At 46.1% G+C, this 24,521-nt stretch overlaps 1 protein-coding gene across 1 annotated transcript in view; it reads right to left on the bottom strand.

Annotated features, from left to right (window-relative positions):
* The window catches only part of LOC115464515 (vomeronasal type-2 receptor 26-like), a 56,446-nt gene extending 40,857 nt beyond the window's left edge, over nt 1–15,589 (bottom strand). Inside the window, exons 1-3 of the mRNA XM_030194880.1 lie at nt 15,151–15,589; nt 11,365–11,609; nt 8,809–9,609 (exon numbers count right to left, since the gene is read on the bottom strand). Of these exons, the coding sequence (XP_030050740.1) occupies nt 8,809–9,609; nt 11,365–11,609; nt 15,151–15,589 (1,485 nt within the window). The remainder of the gene's footprint in view (nt 1–8,808; nt 9,610–11,364; nt 11,610–15,150) is intronic.
* Between the last annotated feature and the right edge of the window lie 8,932 nt (nt 15,590–24,521).

Genomic DNA, 24,521 nt, shown 5'->3' with positions numbered 1-24,521 from the left:
ACGGCCAGAGATGAAGCTTCACGTACCGGCTCAGGAAGTCTATTCCAGGCATAGGGTGCAGCAAGATAAAAGGAACGGAGTGTGGAGTTAGCAGTGGAGGAGAAGGGTGCAGATAAGAGAGATTCCCAGTGAACGGAGTTCCCAAGGAGGAATGTAGGGAGCAAAGGCGCATCTGGCCTCCGGGGGTAGGGGGGGCCAGAGCCAGAGGGAGGGGGCACATTTTAGCCCCCCCCCCCCGCTGCCATTACCGGCCCCCCCCCCCCCCCCCACTGCCACCAACGACTCTCTCCACCCCCTCCCGCCGCCAGCCCTCCCCCGTTGCCGTTTCTTACTTTTGCGCCGAGGTCCGCTTCCTCCTGGGCCTTTAAAAATATTTCTTCAGCTGGCGGGGGACCCCAACCCCCGCCAGCCAACCCGAGGTGACGTCTTTCAAGTTCTTCATCCGTCGTGGCCAACGTGCTGGAGTTGAGCGGCTGAATCCAGTTCGGAGTCTGACGCCCCTGTGGCCCCACGCAGATACGCCCCTGGTAGGGAGAGATGAGAGTGGAGAGGTACTGAGGAGCTGCAGAGTGAATGCACTTATAGGTCAATAAGAGGAGTTTGAACTGTATGCGGAAACGGATAGGAAGCCAGTGAAGTGACTTGAGGAGAGGGCTAATATGAGCATAACCACACTGGCAGAATATTAGTCATGCAGCAGAATTTTGAACAGATTGAAGAGGAGAGAGATGGCTAAGTGGGAGACCTATGAGAAGCAAGTTGCAATAGTCTAAGCGAGAGGTGATAAGAGTGTGGATGAGGGTTCTGGTAGTGTGCTCAGAAAGGAAAGGGCAAATTTTGCTGATATTATAGAGAAAGAAACGACAGGTTTTAGCAGTCTGTTGAATATGTGCAGAGAAGGAGAGGGAGGAGTCGAAGATGACCCCAAGGTTACGATCTGATAAGACAGGAAGGATGAGAGTGTTATCCACAGAATTAGAGAATGGGGGAGGAGGAGAGGTTGGTTTAGGGGGAAAGATGAGAAGCTCATACTTGGTCATGTTTAGTTTCCAGGCAGCAATGTCAGATAGGCAGGCTGATACTTTGGCCTGGATTTCGGCTGAGATTTCTGGTATGGAGATGTAGATCTGGGAGTCATCAGCGTAAAGATGATACTGAAAACCATGGGATGAGATCAGAGTACCAAGGGAAGAAGTATAGATGGAGAAAAGAAGAGGTCCCAGGACAGATCCCTGAGGTACACCAACTGACAGTGGGATAGAAGTAGAGGAGGATCCACTAGAGTATACACTAAAGGTATGCTGGGAGAGATAAGAAGAAAACCAGGAAAGAACAGAGCCCTGAAATCCAAGTGAGGACAGCGTATCCAGGAGTAGGCTGTGATCAACAGTGTCAAAAGCAGCAGATAAATTGAGAAGGATGAGGATAGAATGGAGACCTTTGGATCTGGCTAGGAACAGATCATTGGAGACTTTAGCAAGCACTGTTTCAGTTGAATGAAGGGGGGAGCAAGATTGAAGTGGATCAAAAATAGCTTGAGATGAAAGAAAGTCAAGGCAACGGCATGTTCAAGTATCTTGGATAGGAAAGGGAGGAGGGAGATGGGGCGATAGTTGGAGGGACAGGTAGGGTCCAGTGAAGGTTTTTTAAGGAGTGGTGTGACTACGGCATGTTTGAAGGCATCAGGAACAGTCGCAGTGGACAGTGAAAGATTGAGGATATGACAGATAAAAGGGATGACAGGAGGAGAGATAGTGTTAAGTAGATGGGTGGGAATAGGATCAGAGGAACAGGTAACCCAGAAATAGCATGTATGAAAGGATTTTTATAGACTCATGAGGACACCTGCCAGCAGCACTACAGAAATTTAATTACACAGCTGCTGAGCGGGCGGTACATTGCACTAATTGAGTGAAACAGTACCGGGTATCTGAAGTCTTTTTCCTCTCAGGGAGTGACTGTGAGAAATATACATAGTTTGCTAGAGGTAAAGTTGTGAATTGTATTCAACAGCAAACACCAGGTGGATTAAATCAAAACATTGAGAAAGATGTTTATCTATGCAATTTCACTGCAGTGCAGCCAAATCAGGGGCATGTCAGGGGTATGTTGGGTCGGGATTAGGGTGGGCTTAGTGCATTCCTAACACTTGGACATTTTATAGCCATAATGTAAATAAGTAAATAAGTAATGCCACACTGGGAAAAGACCAATGTTGAATATGTGCAGAGAAGGAGAGAGAGGAATTAAAGATGACCCCAAGGTTATGAGCCGAGGAGACAGGGAGGATGTGAGAGCCATTAACAGAGATAGAGAAAGGGGGAAGAGGAGAGGTGGGTTTAGGGGGAAAAATGAAAAGTTCTGTTTTGGTCATGTTTAGCTTTAGATGGCGTTGAGACATCCAAGTAGCAAAGTCGGACAAGCAGGCTGAGATTTTGTCCTGGATTGAGGTTGAGATTTTAGGGGTGGAGATGTAGATCTGAGAGTCATCAGCGTAAAGATGGTATTGAAATCCATGGGATGAAATCAGAGCCCCAAGGGAAGAGGTATAGATGGAGAAAAGGAGGGGTCTAAGGACAGAACCCTGAGGTACACCAACAGAAAGCGGGATGGAAGTTGAAGAGGATCCATAAGAGTGAACACTGAAAGAATGAAGTGAGAGGTAAGAGGAGAACCAGGAAAGAACAGGGCCCTGGAATCCAAGCGAGGACAGCATATCCAGAAGTATAGTGTGGTCAACAGTGTCGAAAGCAGCAGATAGGTCAAGAAGGATAAGGATAGAATAGAGACCTCTGGATTTAGCCAGTAGCAGGTCATTAGAGACTTTGATAAGTGCAGTTTCAGTAGAGTGAAGAGGGCGAAAACCAGATTGGAGTGGGTCAAGAATAGGTTGTGAAGAAAGAAAGTCAAGACAACGTCGGTGAACGACACGTTCAAGTAATTTGGAGAGGAAAGGGAGAAGGGAGATGGGGCGATAGTTGGAGGGACAGGTAGGGTCAAGTGAGGGATTTTTTTAGGAGTGGAGTGACAACAGCATGTTTGAAGGCCATAGGAACAGTTGCAGTGGAGAGTGAAAGATTAAGGATGTGACAGATGACTGGGATGATAGTAGGAGAGATAGTGTTAAGTAAATAAGTGGGGATGAGATCAGAGGAACAGGTAGTACATTTTGAGGAGGAAAGAAGAAGGGCAGTTTCCTCAATAGACACTTCTGAGAAGGAGGAAAAAGAAGGAGAAGAAGGAGAGTAGGGGGTGAGGACTAAGGGAGAGAGAGGTGGGGAGGATTTGGATGAAAATTCAAGGTTAATCTTACGGATTTTATCGTGGAAGTGCTCAGCTAGGGTCTGAGGAGAAAGAGATGGCGGAATTGGGGACGGAGTTACCTTGAGAAGAGAGTTCAGTGTGGTGAAGAGAAGTCGAGGGTTGGAGCCAAGGGAATTTGTCAATTGGGTGAAGTAATCCTGTTTGGCAAGTGAAAGGGCAGACTGGAAGGAGTTAAGCATGAATTTGAAATGAATGAAGTCGGCAAGGGTGCGGGATTTAAGCCAAGAACGTTCAGCAGAGCGGGCACAGGAACAAAAGTAGCGGATTTTAGAGGTCAGCCAAGGCTGGGGTTTCGTACACCTAGTAGGACGGGGCATGGGAGGGGCAAGAGTGTCCAGTGCAGAGGAGAGAATAGTATCATAGGAGGAAGCAGCTTCATTGACAGACTTAGATAGAGTGGTAGTAGAGAAAAGGTTAGAGACACAAGAGGATAGAGTAAAGGGGTCAATAGCCTGAAGATTTCTGAATGTGGGGGTTGAGATTGGGTGGGATCGGGGAGGAGGGTGCTTAAGTGTGAAGGTTAATAGGCAATGGTCAGAAAGAGAGAGATCTGAGGAACAGAAGCTGGAGGGAAAGCAGTTAGAGGAGAGGATAAGGTCGAGGCAGTGACCATTTTGGTGAGTGGGTGCAGAGGAACACAACTGAAGATTGAATGAGGACGTTAAGGCAAGGAATTGGGAAGCATAACAATCAGAGGAATCATCAGCGTGGATGTTGAAGTCACGAAGGATGATGGAGGGGGATGTAGGTTCATAAAAGAAGGAAAGGCAGGCGTCAAAGTCAGTGAGAAAGGATGAAAGAGATTTATTAGGGGGACGATAAATGACTAATAGTCGGAGAGGCAGAGGAGTGAAAAGGCAGATGGAATGGACTTCAAAGGACAAAAAGCAGTGAGATTGGGGTGGAAGAAGAGGTTGGAATTTGCAGGAGGGAGACAGCAGCAATCCAACACCACCACCATGGCTGGCAGGGCGAGGGGTATGAGAAAAAAGATCACCATGGCAAAGTGCCGCGATAGAAGTAGAGTCATCAGGGGAGAGCCAAGTTTTACTTTCAAACGTTTTACTTTCAAAGACTGCACCCTGGTCCACAAGATTATTTATGGCGATGTCCCGGGATATATGTTTGACCTCATAGACCTGCCAAGCAGAAACTCAACTAGATCATCACGAACATATTTAAACCTTCACCACCCTAGCTGCAAAGGTCTTAAGTGTCTTGTCTAGGAAGAAGGTGAGCCCTTAGGTCCCGCAAGGCCCCGAAGGACCTCAGAGGACAGCAGTGCAACCTCAAGTCTTCACCTGCGGCGACCGCCGTTCACCGGGGATTGAGCCCCCATCTGCAGGCGGCCAACGGGACTTCGGAACCGCGGGGTTGACGGACTGACCCAGCACCGGAACCGGGAGTGGGGAGGGCAGGTGGAAATCAGAGTAGTCCAACAACAGGCCACAGGTCAGGACAGGCGGCTATCAGAGTCGTCCAAAAACAGGCAACAGGTCAAGGCAGGCAGCTAACAGAGTAGTCCAGAAACAGTCCAAAGGTCAAACCAGGAGAGCAAGGGAATGCACTGAAAACAAGAACACACAAAGACTGGCCTAGGGAAACAGAACCTGAAGCAACGTCCTGTTTCAGCCCCGCTCCTTAAATACTGTCAGCATTCAACCGCCCAGCCCCAGCCGACATGGCCGGCCAATCGGAACCCGGCTACTGAAGAAATTCCTCTGGTTGGTTCCGTCCGGCCTCCCAGGTGGGGCTACAGCACCGGCATCCCAATCTGGTTCCTCTAAGGCGGAGCTTCGGGTTCCCGCGCCTGAATGTGGAGAAGACGCCGGCCATCGCATCTCGGCGCCATCCTCCCCGCTGGCGCAAACACGGACCCTGTAGCCGGCGACCGAGAGCCCGGCAACCGCGATCGCCGGCCCACGGGCTCGGACCCGGACAGGGCGGCCATCGCTGCGGCGAGCCCCGGCTCGCAGCCGTGGCCTCAAGAAGGCCGGCCATCGCCGCAATGGACACCGGCTCGGCCTCGACTGCACCCGGAACCGGCGCCCATCCGGGAAACCATTGGGTAAGTCCTCTCTGGCTGCTGGTCCTTCCTCCCGGCCCTTGCTTCCCGCAGAGGAGCAGCCAGAGGGAGCGAAGGCTGTGACATTAAGTACAAATCAATTTATGGATCCAACTTCTCCTATAGAAGTATGCAACTCTGAAATGCACTACCAAAAGCCGTAAAGACAACGTACGACCACCTCAGCTTCCGGAAATCACTAAAGACCAACTTATTCGAAAAAGCATACCCTACTGATCGAACTTAAATGCTTAACCCAGCAATACAACAAACAAAAACTTATAATGATCACTATATAATCCTCTTCTCTACGATTCCCTACTGTGTTTGTAACATATTTATTTCACTGACTATAACATTACTCTGTATTTGTTTCATCACTGGAGGTAGATACCGCCTCACGGTATTATGTAAGCCACATTGAGCCTGCAAATAGGTGGGAAAATGTGGGGTACAAATATAACAAACAAACAAATAAATAAACAAATAAAAGCTACCAACTTCCTTGATTTCATAGGAATCTCATTCCACAATTTAGGGCCTAGATATCCAAATATACATGTAGATGTTGACGCATATTTGATTCCACTTGGAATCTGAAAAAGAGTTTTATGAGATGAATGCAACAGTCTAGACAGCACATATAGTAATAATAAATCTTATGAAAAAGACGGGCAATCGCTAAAAAGCATGCAGTGGAACCATACATGTTCTGTCCCTGTATTCATGGAAGCAGGGTATATTTTGATGTATATTTAATATGAGTATTATTTGTAATTAATTGCATTGTTCATGTATTAGATAGTACTGTGTATTAGGACTGCTTTTCCTATAGTTTGCAATTCCTGTGATTGGCTCTTTGTGATTTTTCCCTATTGGCTGTTAGCTCTGAGCTAGGGCCAGCCCTCCCTCTCTGACCCTGTGGGCTGTGTGAGAGAGCCCAATCTCCCTAGCATGCCTTTGTGATCAGCAGATGTTCCAGGGGCTGATCCCTCCTTAATCTACTGTAATTTCATCAAGATTTTTCATCATTCCCCAAGGCATCTCCTCAAGACATTCCCCAGGACATTCCTCAAGTCAACTTTCCCCAAGTCATCGCCCCAAGGCATCTTTCCAAGACTTTTCCCAAGTCATTCCCCATTTATTTTCTCTGACTTCTCTCCCTTATGTTCCTTGAGCGTTACAGCTTTTCCTCTCAGCTGGGATGAGGTTCTGGCCATCTCCTTGCTTCTCTATGGGCAGAAGGCCACAATTCTTTTACCAGCAACTGAACTGTAAGTTGGGTTTTCTTTGTTTAGTCTGAGCAGTGGCGTACCAAGGGGGGGGTGGGGTCGGTCCGCCCCGGGTGCCGGTGGGTGGGGGGTGCTCCGCTCCCGCCGCCTCCCGTGGCCGTTCCCGCGGCGCCACACATTTAAAAAACCGGCGAAGCAGCGTCGCAGGCAGCGCCTCGTGCCCTGCTTGTAAAAAAAAAAATCAAATCTCCTTCCCCTCCTTCTCCTCCTCGTCTTGACGTCTTGACGTCGACTCAGGCCCGAGTCGACGTCAAGTCGAGAAGAAGGAAGGAGATTTGATTTTTTTTTACAAGCAGGGCACGAGGCGCTGCCTGCGACGCTGCTTCGCCGGTTTTAACGGGACTGAGGTGGGAAAGGAGAGGGGCGAAAGGGACTCGGGTGGGGGTGTTCAGAGGGGAGAAGGGGACTGGGGTGGGGGTCTCAGACAGGGGAGGGGAGAAGGGGACTGGGGTGGGGATCTCAGAGGGGAGAAGGGAAGGGGAGGGGAGAAGGGGACTGGGGTGGGGGTGTTCAGAGGGGAGAAGGGGACTGGGGTAGGAGTCTCAGAGGGGAAAAGGGGAGGGGAGAAGGGGACTGGGGTGGGGATCTCAGACAGGGGAGGGGGAGGGGAGAAGGGGACTGGGGTGGGGATCTCAGAGGGGAGAAGGGGACTGGGGTGGGGATCTCAGAGGGGAGGGGAGAAGGGGACTGGGATGGGGGTGTTCAGAGGAGAGAAGGGGACTGGGGTGGGGGTCTCAGACAGGGGAGGGGAGAAGGGGACTGTGGTGGGGGTCTCAGACAGGAGAAGGGGAGGGGGAGAAGGGGACTGGGGTGGGGGTGTTCAGAGGGGAGAAGGGGGCTGGAACTGGGGGCTGAAAAAAGGGGCAGAGAGAGAGAGAGAGGGGACAGATCCTAGATGGAAGGGGGAGCGAGAGGGAGGGCAGACCCTGGATGGATGGGAGAGGGAGGGCAAATGGTGGATTGAAGGGGCAGAGAGAAAGGGCAGGCAGTGGATGGAAGGGACGGCAGAGAGGGCAGACACTGGATGGCAGAGAGAGAGAGAGAGAGTGAAGACAGATGCTGGATGGAAGGAAGACGGTGAAAAGAAGATGAGGAAAGCAGAAACCAGAGACAATAAAATATATTTTTTTATTTTTTTTGCTTTAGGATAAAGTATTGTAGATGTGTTAAATGTTTATAATAGAACATGTAAATAAGGTAATCTTTTTATTGGACTAATTTTAATACATTTTGACTAACTTTCGGAGAACAAACCCCCCTTCCTCAGGTCAGGATAGGATACTGTAACAGCACTATACTGTACTGACCCGAGGACGGAGGTTTTGGCCTCTGAAAGCTAAATGTATTAGTCCAATAAAATGGTATTATTTTACTTTCTATATTTGTTTTATTTCCATTTGTTAATTTGTAAAGTGGTGATTGGTACTTGTTAGGTTTTTTTTTCAAATTTACATCTGCTGTCTTTATATTTTGCACAGTACTAGGGGACAGTTTCTGTTTCTGTGGTGTTGCATTGTATGCAGAGTCTGGCATTGGGGGTTCAGTTTAATTTTTGTCTAAATAGAAAGTTTATGATTACTTATTCTATAGTGGATTAGGGTGTATCTGTGTTTGTGAAAAAGACATGGCTTTCAGTTGGCATTGACTGTGCAGGATCTATGCTCTGTACTATTCTGTCTGGTTTCGTTTTACAATAGGTGAATTGATGTTCTAGTGCTCACTGTAGTGTTTAAGATGCTTTCCTTTTCCTTGTGTGACTCGTAGAAATGACTGCTTATGGTATGGTAGAATTGCTCTATAGGTCCTGAGTGTTTTGTATTCTCGGCATGCCTAGTACTGGATTTGGGGGGGGGGGGGTGTTCAAAAATGACCGGCCCCAGGTGTCAACTACCCTAGGTACGCCACTGAGTCTGAGTACTACAATAAAGAAGATTTGCTTAAGAATTGAGAGTCTACTGGTGAAGCTTTTACTTGGGGATGGTTTATGCTGGCTGTTTAAACTACATTATACTTTGCCTAGAATGTGACAATACACAAAATTTTAAACTTCACCCTCCACTCTACCAGTAACTAATTGTCACCAATTCGGTTTTCTGAATATAACAATTCTTTATGAAATGATGTTACCTTCCATGGCAAATAATCTGACAATCTCAGATGTTCTCCGTTCCACATGGTGGTCTTTCCAGAGTCAGAGAAAAGCATGTCTTTCAGTGCATGTGCCAGAGCATACACAGCATTGTAGATGCCATAACTGTTGGCAAACTGGGTATTGTCACAGTGGAGGAAGATCTTGGAAGGATCTTCATCTGTACTGCAGGATCTTCTGATGCTTTGGGGGCACTGGTTGTCACACAGTCCATTCCACCAATCTTTAATTAATCTGACTTTAGGAAACACAATAGGCTTTACCTCACGTATAAATTTTAAAAAGCTTGGAATATTTTTCTTTACTCCTCTGAATAGCAAGGTGTTATTCTTATAACTAAATTCCACTAGATAGGATAAGTGAAAATCAAACTCAGTTATGGTGATCCACATCTTGCCAGGTATCTGAAGAATAATTTTGTCTCCAAGCAAACTCCATGTACCCTCTGTATTAAAATGACCTATGATTACACTAGTTGATGATTTATGAATAGTTTCATGAATTTTGTCAGTTCTCTCTTTAGGCAAAGCACGGCTGTGACTGAATATTTCTATGAATTCAATGCAGGCTCCATTTTCCTCAATCCTTTCTTTCAGGACCTGGACAAACCTCAGGCTGCTGTCATCATCAGGTGCAACGATACCAACCCAGGTCCAGTTGAAATGCTTCAGTAACTTCACAATCCCAGTACTGAGGTTAAGAATGCTGGGCATAGTCCGATATAGATATGGGAACTTAACAACATCACTCATAAAAGGATTCTGAGTAGTATAGCTGATCTGTCAAGAAATATAATTAATTCAGAATGATCTTTGTCATCCAGATATTGTGGGAGTTAATATATCATTGTCACAGGGCATTGGTGACCACTGGGGGAGTAAGTACCTTCTGGCAAGCCTAAAATCCATATATTATTTCTATGGCTTCTAACAGGGGCATAGTCAAACCTCGCGGTGGGAGGGGGCCAGAGCCAGAGGTGGGAGGGCAATTTTGGTCTGCCGTCCCACCGCTACCCTGCAGCTCCCTCCCCATCCACTGCTGCAACAAATACCTTGGCTGGCGGGGGTCCCCAACCCCCGCCAGCTGAAGCCTTCTCCTGCACCGGTCTCCAGCGCTGCTGCGTTGCCTGCCCTGCTCTCTCTTCCCCCTCACGTCCTGTACGCTCCTTTATTGAAATTGAGCATGCTCAGTTTCACTTAAAGGAGTGTGCAGGACATGAAGGGGAAGAAAGAGCAGGCAGGCAATGCGGTGGTGCTGGACAAGGCTTCAGCTGGTGGGGGTTGGGGACCCCCACCAGCAAAACCAGGGGCCCAGAGGAAATTTGAGCTATGCCACTGGCTTCTAGAAATTCTAGTTCCCCTTGTAGTTTGGATATGGCAGATTAATTTTTGGATCTGTGGTAAGCAGGTTTCAATCCACGTAGTGCGCAAGGAAAGATCGTCTATTGTTTGCTGTGATGCTGCAATCTGTGCGTGTATTGATTCCAGGTCTTGTCTCATGTCTTTAGAGATATCCATTTGGTTGTACATTAGAGTTTTAATGCTCCATAATTCTTTAAGTATAGGATTGTCAGAAAGGAGCTCATTACTAAACCTGCCAGATTTATCTGGAGAGGGCGGGTTAGGCTTGAGACATTTCAAATTAGATGTGACGTAAAAATTTCCGTCAGATTTATTTATTTATTTATTCATTTTGCTGGTAATAATATTTGGAAGAAGGAAGCAAATGGTCGATTGCAATCTCCTTAATATGGCATTGGATTTTAAGCGCATGTGTTTATAGTAATATGAATAAAAGTTTTGTACATTCTATAAATATATTACCAGTAATAATTTTTTTGAGTTATTATTTGCCTAAATAATATATACAAATTCCGCCCATAACTGAGAAGATGCCAACTTATGCAATGCATTGAAAATACAATGCATGTACCTTGACTTTGAGCATTCCTTATCATCACTGTTCCCTCTAAGCTGAGCGGGAGTCCTATACCTACAGGCCTGCCAGCAGGGGGTGCTGTTTCACTATCACATTTTCAATAGTGACGGACAGGCAAACTCTGCAGGATTCCACAGAATCTGCCCATCTCTAGCACTTGAAAACATAACACTGAAGCATTACCCCCAGCAGCAATGCAGTCAGAGGTCTCCTGCTTAGCTTAGAGGAAACATATTTGGCCAGGAAAACATTCTGCCCATGTTGGTTTATAAAAATGCTGACCACCAACAGCATATGCACAATTCTTATGCACACTAAAAATGGTGGTCAGCATTTTTATAAGCTAACATGGGCAGAATTAACCCTTTAGTGTCCAATGTTCCCATAGCTGGAGGCTATTTTTAAATTGCCCTCTTCTGTTTAAACATTGGTACCTTCGCTTCAAAAATTGGTTTGATCTATGAAAACTTAGCATATACATTTGAATTTACAACTAGATTTTCTATGAAAATGTAGCTTTTAATTGCCATCCTTTTGTTTTGGTCTGTGGAAATGGATCACAAAGTAGGAAATAAAGTAAAATGAAAAGGTCTTACTTGTGGGTAGTGGTATATTGACAGCACATTGGATATTTGACTTGATGCCTCAGCTGGAAAACCTTCAATGATAGCAGCCAGTGTGCCAGATGTTTTGCAGTTGTAATTAATGACTGGTGTGTCCATTTGTGAAAATATATTCATGGCAGCCTTAAGTATTAAGAGTGGGTGATTGTAAGAGTCGTAAAGGTGGAACCCCAGCGTGAGGTTGGGTAAGAACTCTGAGCTGTTGTTAATCTCCTCCACTGCAGAAACAAAGGCCAAGAAGTTGTAATAGTTTACGTCCAAAAAACTGTAATGAGATTCGGTGTCAGATAATGTAACATAAGCATCAAACAAAATATCTAGAAATATGAATACTAATTGAAAAAATTAATTGAAACATATTTCTTCTTCTGTCCACCACACAAAGTCATACCTCATTCCACTGTCAGTAGTGTATCTCACGGGCTTTTGTAAAAATTAATTGATTATAAGAGGTGACATGCCCACTTCTGGGTTTTCAGCCAATCAGAAGCGAGGTCATGCCCAAGCCATGCTCACTCCCCACCCCTTTTGCTGACATCACCACCCAAACTACACCCAAGCCACACTCACTCCCCGTCCCCTTGGATTACATCACCAGATATGATGTCTTGACCCTGCCTAAGCTCTGCCCCTTTTGCATAACCATACTCCTTGCCTACCTTATTTGTGCAGCCCCACCTCAAACTCTGCCTCTTTGTATAAATCCACCCCAAACCCCACCCCTTTTGGGCCTGTTACAGACAATGTGTCTGAAAATGTTACAACGGACTTTGAACTGTTGAGATATATAGAGTTTGTGAACAGGTGGACTAGGCCTTCACCAAGGTGTGAGCTACTCAGACCATTTTTGTTTTGCTAACATTAATTAGACACTACAAGATCATTCAGCAATGTTCAAAATGCTATACGACAGTGTATCTAACAAGCTTTAGATATAAAAAGTAGAGTGTCACCCGAGGATTACTTACAAATAAGATTTATGTTTGGGGTTTTACATAATTCCTTGTATTCTAGAAGTCACTGACTGGGAGGGAGAAAGGCAGGGCATTTCTTAGAACAGGTCAGTAATCTTCTGCAGAGTTTCAGAGAAATACACATCAATGAGAACATGTATCTCATTGTGATGGTTATCAGAAACAGAGGGGGTGGTGGGGGTTGTAACAGATCTTTACAAAGTGTTCTCAGTAGCCACATTATTGGGGAAAAAAGAAGATGTGGAGGGGCATTTTCGAAAGGGACGTCCAAGTTGTGATTTGGACGTCCTTGCAAAACGTCCAAATCCAGGGGCGGGGAAACCTGTATTTTTGAAACAAGATGGATGTCCATCTTTTGTGTCGTAAATACCATCAGGGACATCCAAATCCTTAAATTTTGCCGTCCCTAGATTTGGACGTCCCTAGACATTGATGTTTCTGATTTTCGGCGATTTTCGAAACCAAAGACATCCATGTCAAAAACGACCAAATGCAAGCCATTTGGTCATGGGAGGAGCCAGCATTTGTAGTGCACTGGCACCCCTGACACGCCAGGACACCAACTGAGCACCCTAGGGGGCACTGCAGTGGACTTCATAAATTGCTCCCAGGAACATAGCTCCCTTACCTTGTGTGCTGAGCCCCCCCAAACCTACTACCCCCAACTGTACACCACTACCATAGCCCTTACAGGTGAAGGGGGGCACCTAGATGTGCGTACAGTGGGTTTTTGGTGGGTTTTGGAGAGCTTGCTGTTTCCTCCACAAATGTAACAGATAGGGGGTGGGGCTGGGTCTGCCTGTCTGAAGTGCACTGCACCCACTAAAACTGCTCCAGGGACCTGCATACTGCTGTCATGGACCTGAGTATGACATCTGAGGCTGGCACGACATATTTTTAAAGATGTTTTTTGAGGGTGGAAGGGGTTGGTGACCACTTGGGGAGTAAGGGGAGGTCATCCCCAATTCTTTTCGGTGGTCATCTGGTCATTTCGGGCACCTTTTTGTGCCTTAGTCGTAAGAAAAACAGGTCCGAGTGAAAACATCCAAGTGCTCGTCAGGGATGTTCTTATTTTTTCAATTATGGGTCAAGGACATCCAAGTGATAGGCACGCCCAAGTCCCGCCTTCGCTACACCTCCAACACGCCCCCTTGAACTTTGGCCATCCTTGCGACGGAGTGCAGTTGAAGACGTCCTAAATCGAGCTTCGATAATACCGATTTGGACGTCCCTGGAAGAAGGACGTCCTTCTGATTTATGTTGAAAGATGGACGTCATTCTCTTTCGAAAATGAGCCTGTTAGAGATCTAAACAACGTGGGAAATAACTTGTGCTTTATGGGGCGTCTCAAGGCAATCACCACCGCTGTCAAGCTAAAAGACATACTGTAGAATTGTTACATGAAGCCAAAAAACTACATGCCGAATTAGGGCCGTCAGAAAACAAAAAAGTTATGTTGAGTGATATATTGGTTTCTGAACAACATCTGGGTGTAAACATACGAGTCCTACATCGTATAGACAGAAACGGCTGGTGTCCTTTTAAAACAAGCGACCGATAGCCATTCCATAAGATCATATATCTGTTACTCCTTCATGATTTATTTATTTATTTGTTACATCTGTACCCCACATTTTCCCACCTTTTTGCAGGCTCAATGTGGCTTACATAGTACCGTGAGGCATTAGCCACCTCCGGTGATGAAACAAATACAAAGTGATGTGGTGGTCAAATGAAATTCATGTGTTATAGACACATTAGGGAATCATTGGGAGCTTTGGTTTTGTTGTGTTTTTGTTTCAAAATGTATTTCTTTATTCAGTTATTCAAAATATTACAAGCAACTTCTTGCATAGAAAGTATTATCAAACATAAAAGAAAACATTTAACTCCAAAAATAAAACCCAGGAAAATTTTTTTTTTGAAAATTCACATTTTCAGGAAATAGATACTCAAGTCCATAAATTGGGAATCCAAGATTTAGGAAATAACTGGAGAAACAAAATAAAGGAAAAAATACAAGATAATGCACTTCACTAAGCGGGATTGTCTTATTACTTTATCGCTTAACCATTTTTGCTGAAGCTATGAGTGCTGATACATGTGCAGGTTCTGTAAATACATATCCCCCCCCCCCCCCCAAGTCTTACAATGCACTTACAGGGGTATCTCAAGAAAAAGGTACCCCCCAGGTGCAGAATTTCAGGCTTGAGGAGTAAGAATTGTTTCCTCCGCCGTCTAGTCTCCTTAGAGACATCAGGAAACAAAAGAATTTTAAAACCTAAAAAAGGTTTTTCTTTATTGCGGAAAAACATGCGGAAAATCCAATTCTTATCCGGTAGCAGTGCAACTGTCGCCACTAAGGTAGCGGCTGTTGCTAATTCAGAGTCAGTAGTTTCAAGCAAAAGAGAAACATCTATCGGCTTTTCAAAAGAACGATTCGGATCTTTCCCAGGAATATAATATGCCAAGGTAAAAGGTGGAAGGTTTTGTTCTGGAATGTTCAGAATTTCTCGCAAATAACGTTTTAACATCTCTAGAGGAGTTACATTCTGCAATCTAGGAAAATTTACAAATCTCAGATTATAATTTTTAGTATAATTATCAAACATTTCAGTTTTCATCCTGAGATTTGTTAAATCTTTTATCATGGTAGATTGTATTGTTTCAAGAGTCATAACCCTTTGGTCCAGTTTTTCAAATTTATCATTTAATACTTTGAACTCCTCTTCTTTTTTTTGTGAATCAATTTCCAAAGATTTTAATTTAGGTAAAACCTCATTACTTTGTTTAAGGAAAGTTTGTCCCAAGTTAGATACTAAATCCCATAACGCGTCTAATGTCACCTCCTTTGGTTTTTCCACTAACGTTTTAGGTATTTCAAACCTTTCAGAAGACTGTTCATGAGTCACACTCTGATCCTCAGTGCCTCTCCCCACAATCCGCGGCGTCTCCATGGGCAAACTGCCCATCATTCCTCGCTCTGATGTCAACGAGACTTCCTCTCGACGCTCTACTGGGCCCTCAACGCCTTCTGGAGTGGACCCCGTCGATCCTGTGAGAAAGGAACTGGCGCCGACTGGCTGGGGAGGTGGTGAGCACATAGCAGGGCTTAAGGTGACTTCAAAGCCAGAGAAAGCCGAATTCTCCAAATCGCTGGCATTTCCAACTGGCAGCATTCCGCTATCACAAACAGCCCTCTGCAGTCTCAGAAACCGATCCATAGGACCAGGTAATGAAGGAGGTAGCGGAGAAGCTCTAGCCGCTACCCTCCCTCGGCGTTTCGGCATTATCTTTACAGCAGAAAGATCGAGACCCACAGCATCTTAGTGAGGTGCAGCCATCTTGGATTCCTTGTTCCTTGGTTTCGTTGTGTTGCAGGGATCACTCACTTAGGTTGGGTCAGTAGGGTATGCCTTTTCGAACAGGTTGGTCTTTAGTGATTTCCGGAAGTTAAGGTAGTCGTATGCTGTTTTCACGGCTTTCGGTAGTGCATTCCACAGTTGCGTGCTTATATAGGAGAAGCTGGATGCATAGATTGATTTGTACTTGAGTCCTTTGCAGCTAGGGTAGTGAAGATTTAAGTATGTTTGTGATGATCCAATTGTGCTTCTGGTTGGCGGGTCTATGAGGTCAGTCATATATCCCGGGGCTTCACCATAGATAATTTTGTGGACCGTGGTGCAGATTTTGAAAGCAATACGTTCTTTGATTGGGAGCCAATGCAGTTTTTCTTGAAGGGGTATGGCGCTTTCGAATCGTGATTTCCAAATATAAACCTGGCTGCTGTGTTTTGAGCAGTCTGTAATTTCTTTATGAGTTGCTCTTTGCATCCCGCATAAATTCCATTGCAGTAGTCAGCATGGCTTAGTACCATTGATTGTATCAGGTTGCAGAATGTTGCCCTTGGGAAGAATGATTTCATGCGTTTGAGTTTCCACATTTAGTGGAACATTTTCTTGATTGTAGAGTTAACTTGGCTTTCAAGTGTCAGGCTACGGTCGATTGTAACACCGAGGATTTTTAGGCTGTCTGAGATAGGGAGGGTGTAATCTGGGGTGTTTAAATTTGTGGGTATGTTCGTGTTGTATTGGGATGAGAGGATGAGACAGTGTGTTTTTTCTGTATTGAGTTTTAGTTGGAATCCATTTGCCCATGAGTTCATGGTGTGCAAGCTGAGGTTGATTTTGTTGGTGATTTCTGTCAGATCATGTTTGAAAGGGATGTATATTGTAACACCGTCAGCATAGATGAATGGGTTGAGGCCTTGGGTGGATAGAGATTTGGCTAATGGGGTCATCATTAGGTTGAAAAGGATTGGTGATAGTGGTGATCCTTGAGGTACTCCGCAGTCTGCTTTCCACGGTGATGATATGTTTGAGTTTGATTTCACTTGGTATGTTCTGGTGGTTAGGAAATCCTTGATCGAACTGAGTATATTTCCACTAATCCCGAAGTAGTTTAGGAGTCTTAGTAGTATATTATGGTTTACCATGTCGAATGCGCTAGACATGTCGAATTGGAGGAGAAGTATGCTTTTATCTGTTGCTATTTCCTGCTTGAATTTGGCTTTTACCTGTTGCTATTTCCTGCTTGAATTTGGCCAGGAGAAGGGCCGTGCTGACACAGTAAGCGACGCAGGGGGGCGCCGACCGCCACTCACTTGCAAAATCTTTTACCTGAAGTTGTGATTCTCCTCTCTCCCCTGCCCTTCCCGCATCAGGAAGTGAAGGTAGCCCAGCAGTGCTGAGACAGACAAGCTGCTCTGCTAAAGCTGCTTCAAAGAGTACAACCAGCAGCTATTTATGGCTTTGGTGTGTGAACAACTTTCATTCAGGGTGAGCTGGAACAACATTCAAATTAAAGAGAACAGGTTTGGAGGCAGGTGTGCAAGTGAGACTGGGGAGAAATAAAAAATAAATAGTGTAATTGTTATCTGTAAGTGGTTCAAAGTTTTTGTTTTTTGAGCATGTACACTGAGAGGAGGGCATGACTGTAATGATGTGTACATAATTATCATATCTACAGCTAAAATCCATTTAATTGGCTGAGGTTCAAAGAGGAAGTTTAGCTGATGTATAGTGTAGAATAGCTGGTAAGTAAAAATCTGATTGCTATTTTTGTGTGTTTGTTTTTATATAAAACATTCTGCTTGAATAGGGAGAGTTTGTGATATTTGAAAATACATTTTGCTTTAATGAAATTGCTAAACTTTAGAGTCAGAGACTTATCAATGAGGGATACATACAGTGGAAAGGAAGCCCTGGAAACAGAGTTAAGAGGATAGATACCAGCAACAGAATCAGATACTGGGCCAGCATGATCAGAAAAAGAAAGTCACCAGCCAACAAAGGTAGAAATAAATCGTTTTATTTTCATTTTAGTGTTTGGAATATGTCCACATTGAGAATTTACATCTGCTATCTTATTTTGCAATGTATAGCAGTCTCCAAGAGACTGGGCTCCCAGTGAGCCAGGGAGGTCAGACTGTGTAAATGAGATGAAGAGACCCCCCCCCCCCCCCCCCACACTGTAACAAAGACAGGAACATGCATAATCAAAGCTTAGGTCTCTGCAGTTACAAGGGCTGGCCATTCCTAATTATGCTAATAGTTTTTAATAGGCTAAGTCCCACTGAGAAGCCTCTTTATAAAGGCAGTGCTTTCTCTGGAGAGCAGTGTTAAGAAACAGCAGGAATTGTGTTTATTTTTTTAAACTGCTTTCCTGTGTAAGCTAATTTACAGTTTTCTTGTATATGCATGACATTGAAGGGTGTGGTAGACCCTTTTGTCAGGTCTGGCTAGGCCTGTAGTTTTCAGTCTAAAGGAAAGACAGGTAACAATGGAGAAACATCTAATGAAGAAGCGAGACGGGGGGGGGGGGGCACCAACTGATAGTCTGCAGGGGGGCACCAGAGACCCTTGGCACGGCCCTGGCCAGGAGGGTGGTTAGCACTGTTTCGGTGCTGTGGCGGGGGCGAAATCCTGATTGTGATTCTTGTAGTATTGAGAATTTGTGTATGTAATCGGTAAGTTGTTTGGTTACCATACTTTCATCAGTTTGACTGCTAGTGGCATAAGCGCCAACTCTGTGGGTGCTGTGGGTGCTCAAGCACCCCCAATTTTTTCACCCGCACAGGCAGGAGCGGGGGGGAGGGGCGCCGCTTACCCCTCCGGCTCCGATGTCGCAGCAGCTACGCAGCATCAGTGAAAGCGCTGCCCGCTAGCCTTCCCTTCGCTTCGCTCGTTCGTTCCCTTTCAGTGTCCCGTCCTCGCGGAAATGATGTCAGAAGAAGGCGGGACACTGAGAGGGAACGAACGAGCAAAGCGAAAACTAGGGGGCAGTGCTTTCATTGATGCTGCACAGGCTCAGCTGCTGCGACGGAGGTAAATTTAAAAGATTTAGAGAAGACGGGCGGGTAGGGCAGGTGGATATGGGAGCGGGAGGGCAGGGGGGAGAGAAGCATTGATCGATGGATCTGGATGGGAGGGCAGGGCCCAAGGAGAGCGGAGAAATTGCTGTACAGGGAGGGGAGGGAGGAGAATTGCTTGAGATGGATGGATGGAGGTGGGAAGGGGATAGAGGAGCATCGATGGACATGGATGGGAGGGCAGGCCCAGGGAGAGAGGAGAAATTGCTTGATATGGATGGATGGAGGTGGGCAGGGGACAGAGGAGCATGGATGGACATAGATGGGAGGGCAGGGCACAGGGAGAGAGGAGAAATTGCTAGACATGGAGGGGAGGAAGGAGAATTGCTTGATATGGATGGATGGAGGTGAGCAGGGGAGAGAGGAGCATCGATGGACATGGATGGGAGGGAAGGGCCCAGGGAGAGTGGAGAAATTGCTGGACATGGAGAGGAGGGCAGGGGAGAGAGAATTGCTGGATATGGATGGATGGAGGGGCAGGGGAGAGAGGAGCATGGATGGACATGGATGGGAGGTCAGGGCCCAGGGAGAGAGGAGAAATTGCTGGACATGGAGGAGAGGGGAGGAAGGAGAATTGCTTGATATGGATGGATGGAGGTGGGCAGGGGAGAGAGAAGCATCGATGGACATGGATGGGAGGGCAGGGCCCAGGGAGAGTGGAGAAATTGCTGGACATGGACAGGAGGGCAGGGGAGAGAGGAGAATTGCTGGATATGGATGGATGGATGGAGGGGGGCAGGGGAGAGAGAAGCATGGATGGACATGGATGGGAGGACAGGGCCCAGGGAGAGAGGAGAAATTGCTGGACATAGAGGGGAGGGCAGGGGAGAGAGGAGAATTGCTGGATATGGATGGATGTAGCATGGAGGGGACAGGGGAGAGAGGAGGACCCAGCTTTACTTATGGATATAGAGCAAGAAATGAAGACGAAAGGAGGAAAGTAAAGAAATAAATGGAAAGGAAGCCCTGGAAACGGAGTTAAGAGGACAGATAGCAGCAGAATCAGATACTGGGCCAGCATGATCAGAAAAACAAAGTCACCAGACAACAAAGGTAGAAAAAAATCATTTTATTTTCATTTTAGTGTTTGTAATATGTCCACTTTGAGAATTTACATCTGCTACATCTGCTGTCTTATTTTGCAATGTATAGCAATGTGTTTCTTTCTGTTTGTCTGGTATTGTGCTGCTTGCAGGGTCTAACTTCTTAGGATTTCAGGTTAATTTTTGAGGAATTTGAAGAGGGGCTATCTCTGTTCTGCATGTGTGACTGCAAGGCCAAGTGTCTGAATAGGGATCTGTTTGTTAGATTCTGAGATTTTGCTAACACTTTGTTTTTCAGAGTTGGCAAGACTGCCTGTTCTCATATGCTAATTTGGTTTGTGTCATTTAGAATATAATGGAGCTGTAACAGCTTACAGAAATTATTTATAATGAAAACAAAAAAACCCCCACAAGTTATTTTTCTTCTATACTGGTGTAATATTTTCAATGACGCCATGGCTGGTAAAAGGGGTGTGACTACTGTAGGGGTGGAGCCACAGTGATCTCACCCTTGGATGGGTAGGGGCGCCGACTAATAGGCTGCAGGAGGGCACCAGAAACCCTAGGACCGGCTCTGCACCCACTGGAAGTCGGAAGTTTCCTTCCCAGCCAGCCCACCTGCCCGGTGCCCACCCTCTTCTCCCTCAGTTCTCCGCCAGTCCGTCCTCGCCTTCCTGCGTGCCGCCCAGAATTTTAAAACTCATCTTACTTTGGGGTCCCAGCGGCAGCAGTGAAAGACGAGCAGGCTCGGCGCTTCAGCCTTCCTTTCTCTCTCAGCTCTAGTCCCGCTCTCATTTTCTGTTTCCGCAAGGGCATGACCAGAGTTGAGAGAGAAGGGAAGGCTGAAGCACCGAGCCTGCTCACCTTTCACTGCTGCTGCCAGGACCCCGAGGTAAGATGAGTTTTAAAATTCTGGGCGGCATGCAGGAAGGCGAGGATGGACCGGCGGAGGACTGTTGTGGGAGAAGAGGTCAGGCTGGGGTTGGGACTGGCACTCGGAGGAGAGGGGGGCCTGGAACTCGGAGGAGGGGGAGGGAGGGGGCAGGGAGGGGGAGGGAGGGGGCGGGAATGCACCACCTGTTAAAAAAAAAATTCAGCACCCCCAATCATTTTGAAAAGTTGGCTCCTATGGCTAGTGGGATAGATGCTTCTGGGCGGTAATTGGTAAGTTCATTTGTTTTTTTCTTGGTATCTTTTGGTATGGGGGTGAGTAGGATGTTGCCATTTTTCTTAGGGAAGAGACCTTGTTGGAGCATGAAGTTTAGGTGGGCTGTGAGATCTGTTTTAAAGCGATCGGGGGCGGATTTTATTAGGTAGCTGGGGCAGGAGTCCAATTTGCAGTGAGTGTCGGAGGCTCTATTAATCACATGGGCCATTGTTTTGGCGGTGAGGAGAGCGAATTTTGACCAGGTTCGGTCCGCTGGGTATTCTCCTGAGGTTGGGTCCAGGCCATTGATGAAGTTTTCGATATCGGTAGTGTTCTGAGGAAGATTGTTACGTAATTTTACAATTTTTTCATTGAAGTATTTGGCAAGTTTGTCTGCCGATGGGTGAGTTGGTTGAGGTGACCGTGGTAGTGTCCAGTAGTTTATGTACGAGTTGGTATAGTTTCTTCATGTTTTTGTGATCTGGTCCTATTTTTGTTTTATAGTATGACCTTTTGGTTTGTCTTATTGCGTATTTGTATTTTCTTTGTGTTTGTATCCAAGCGTTAAGTGTGTGATCGTCTTTTATTTTTATCCATGCTCGTTCAAGCTTCCTGGTTTGTATTTTTAGTTTTTTCAGTTCGTCGTTGAACCATGGTACTGGGTTATGTCTATGTGATGTGCTTGTTTGTAATGGTGCTATTTTGTCTAATATGTTTCTGCATCTTTTATTTGATTCAGATAGGAAGTTTATGGAGTCTGTTTGTGATGTCCATTCGTTATTATATATCTGTTCCCAGAATGTGTTCGGGTCTATTTGGCCTCCTGTGGTGCAGGTTGTATGTTCTTGTGTATGATATGAGCCCTTTTTCCTCCACTATAGGGACAGGTTTAGTTTGTAGTGATCGGTCCAAGGTGTTTATGTCCATTTAATATCTGTTATTATCAGGTTCTGGTTAGTGGACAAATTGTGTGAGATGAGGTCAAGTGTGTGCCCTTTAACATGGGTTGCTTGCATTTGTGGCCATTTAAGATCCCACGAGCCACACTGAGCCTGCAAATAGGTGGGAAAATGTGGGGTACAAATGTAACAAATAAAAATAAATAAATAAATGAGTGGAAGAATTCCTTGCATTCGCGTGCGTTGGTAGAGTTTGGGTCCTCTAGGTGAAGGTTGATGTCTCCTAAAACTAGTATGTTGGAGTTAGTTACACAAGTGTTTGAAATGAAGTCCATGAGGTTTGACTGGCTTTCATTCCAGCTACCTGGTGGTCTGTAGAACAAGACACAGTTCAGGTGGTCAAGCAGGGATTCGTTGTGGATTCTAATTGTGGCAATTTCAAGTCGAGTTGTTATGAACTCGGCAGTGGTATCGGTGGTAAAGTGGGATCAGTAGATTAGTGCTATCCCTCCGCCTCTCTTTTCCTTTCTGGTCCAGTGAGTGATTTTGTATCCTGGGGGGCAAAAGTCAAGGATTATGGGGTCCTTTTGATCATGGATCCAGGTTTCATTTATGAAGATTAGATCAAGGTTTTCTGACGTGATCCAGTCTGTTACTGTAGTAGTTTTGTTTACAACGGATCTGGCGTTGATATAACCCACTTGGATTGTTTGGTATTGGGCTTCATTGTTTGGTGTTGTGTGAATTTTTGTTAGTTGTCGTGTCTTTGTAAGTGTGTGTTTGTTATAACCTTTCTTTCCATTCTAATGTTGTCTGCATGTTGGTATTCTACTTTTATTTTGGTTGTCAGATTGGTGCGGTGTGAAGTATCTGGTCAGTTTATGATTGTTGTGCAGTATGGGTATTATGTTGTTTTCTGCGAGTGGGGTGGTAAGCGTTAGGTGAATCAGTGATAAGGAGTAGATAGCTAGAAGTGATTTGACGGTATTCATTTTGGTATCAATACAATTGGGTTGCTAGCGGGCCGTGTTCGATAGGCAGGGGTGAGGCTCTTCTTTAAGTTGTCTCCTGTCAGTTAATTAATCCCACTGTGAGTAATCAGTATTATTGGAGTGAGCTGTGACGTATCAGGACACACCTGAGTCACTTTCTTAGCAGGGAGTCCGGTTGGTGAATAGATGCAGATATTTACTCACAGTCAGATGTTTAGAAGTGTTGTTCCCGGGCACAGAGACTCCGTAATTCTGAATGTTGTGTCCGTGGTTTGAGGTAGGAATCTAGAATAGGTAGTTATATTGCTGGATGAAACAGTTTTAGATCAGTTTGATGTAGTTCGGCTGAGTGGGCTGCTCCACACCCGTGCTTCTTTTCGACACCACCTGCGGTCCATTCACGGTCCGGTGCTCTGTAGTGTGCCTTGGGGCGTAAGGATCCAGTCCCTCTCCCCGATTGGCCAGCGCTTCAGTCCCACCATGACGGGCGGTGTTGGCAGTAAGGCGCCACTCGTATCAGCCTCACGTGCACCACTGGCGGCTGCTTCCCTCGCACGCTCTCTCCGGTTGTGCAGTCGCACTCCTGGCTCAGTGGTGTCGTTCACCGCTCTTTTCTTTGCCCCGCTGCCTCGGGCGGTTGTTCAACTGGCTGGTGAATTCCTCCGTGGTCGGCGGGTTAGTCCAGTTCACCGTGATGACCCGCTCGGCTGCTGGGTAGTACCTCAGGTGGCGTCACGGGACTGGTTGGGTGGGAGCTGCGATTGGCGCTCAGTGGCGGAACTTGGTGGTGGCTGTTTGATTGGTAGCAGCTGTGTCTCTGGGCGGGTGGGAGCTCAGCAGGGCAGCACCTTGTGCGGTGTCACGGATCCGGCTGGGCGGGAGCCACGGTCGGGGCTCAGCGGCAGCGGTTGGGTGTTCGGCTGCAGCTGCGGTGTCGTGGCTGCATGCTGGGTAAGGGCCGCGGTCAGCACCTGGCGGTGGCACTCGGCAGTGACTGCCTGTTCAGCTGCGGCTATGGCCCCGGGCAGGGTGAGATCCATAGGTCAGCACTTGGCGGCGGTCGCTACATGGCAGGACGTCCGCGAGAGGCCCTAACCCTTCTGTGCACTTCCCTCCAACCTCGAGGTAAGCTCGTAACGTGTGGGGGGCCGATCAACCCCATTTCCTGGCTGAATTCCTGCTCGGGTCAATAGAGCTGGCTGCCCTCGTGACCTCTAGGCAGCGGCCATCTTTCACTGCTGTTTTTACAGTATCTTAGATATCAAACATTTCTACGGTAAGAGAAATTTCTGTAAACACTGTGAAATGCCTTATAGCCACAACCACATGTGCAAATCATGCTGTCGTCTGTGTCTATCTGACAAATGTGAGGTTCGGGTGGGCTGTAGAGAGAGGTGCTCTAACTGCCGGTTGTACTGTTATTCTAAGGAATGTTTAAAACAGCATCCAAAAAAGAGATAGAATGCTTGTCTAAAATATTTTGCAATAAATGTGACTCTTACACAGAAAGAAAGCACAAATGCAAAGTCATAAAATGTTGCTGTGTGGTGATCTGTTACTGAAAGGGGAAAAACATTTATACTGTATGGCAAGGCTGGCTAGGCCTAAAACATCCAAAAAGTATATCATTTATATCTGTGAATGT

This window comes from Microcaecilia unicolor, chromosome 3, assembly GCF_901765095.1.
Source record: "Microcaecilia unicolor chromosome 3, aMicUni1.1, whole genome shotgun sequence".
Classification (NCBI taxonomy): domain Eukaryota; kingdom Metazoa; phylum Chordata; class Amphibia; order Gymnophiona; family Siphonopidae; genus Microcaecilia; species Microcaecilia unicolor.
Note: the sequence above shows the minus strand (reverse complement) of the source record. Positions and strands in the feature narration are given on the sequence as shown.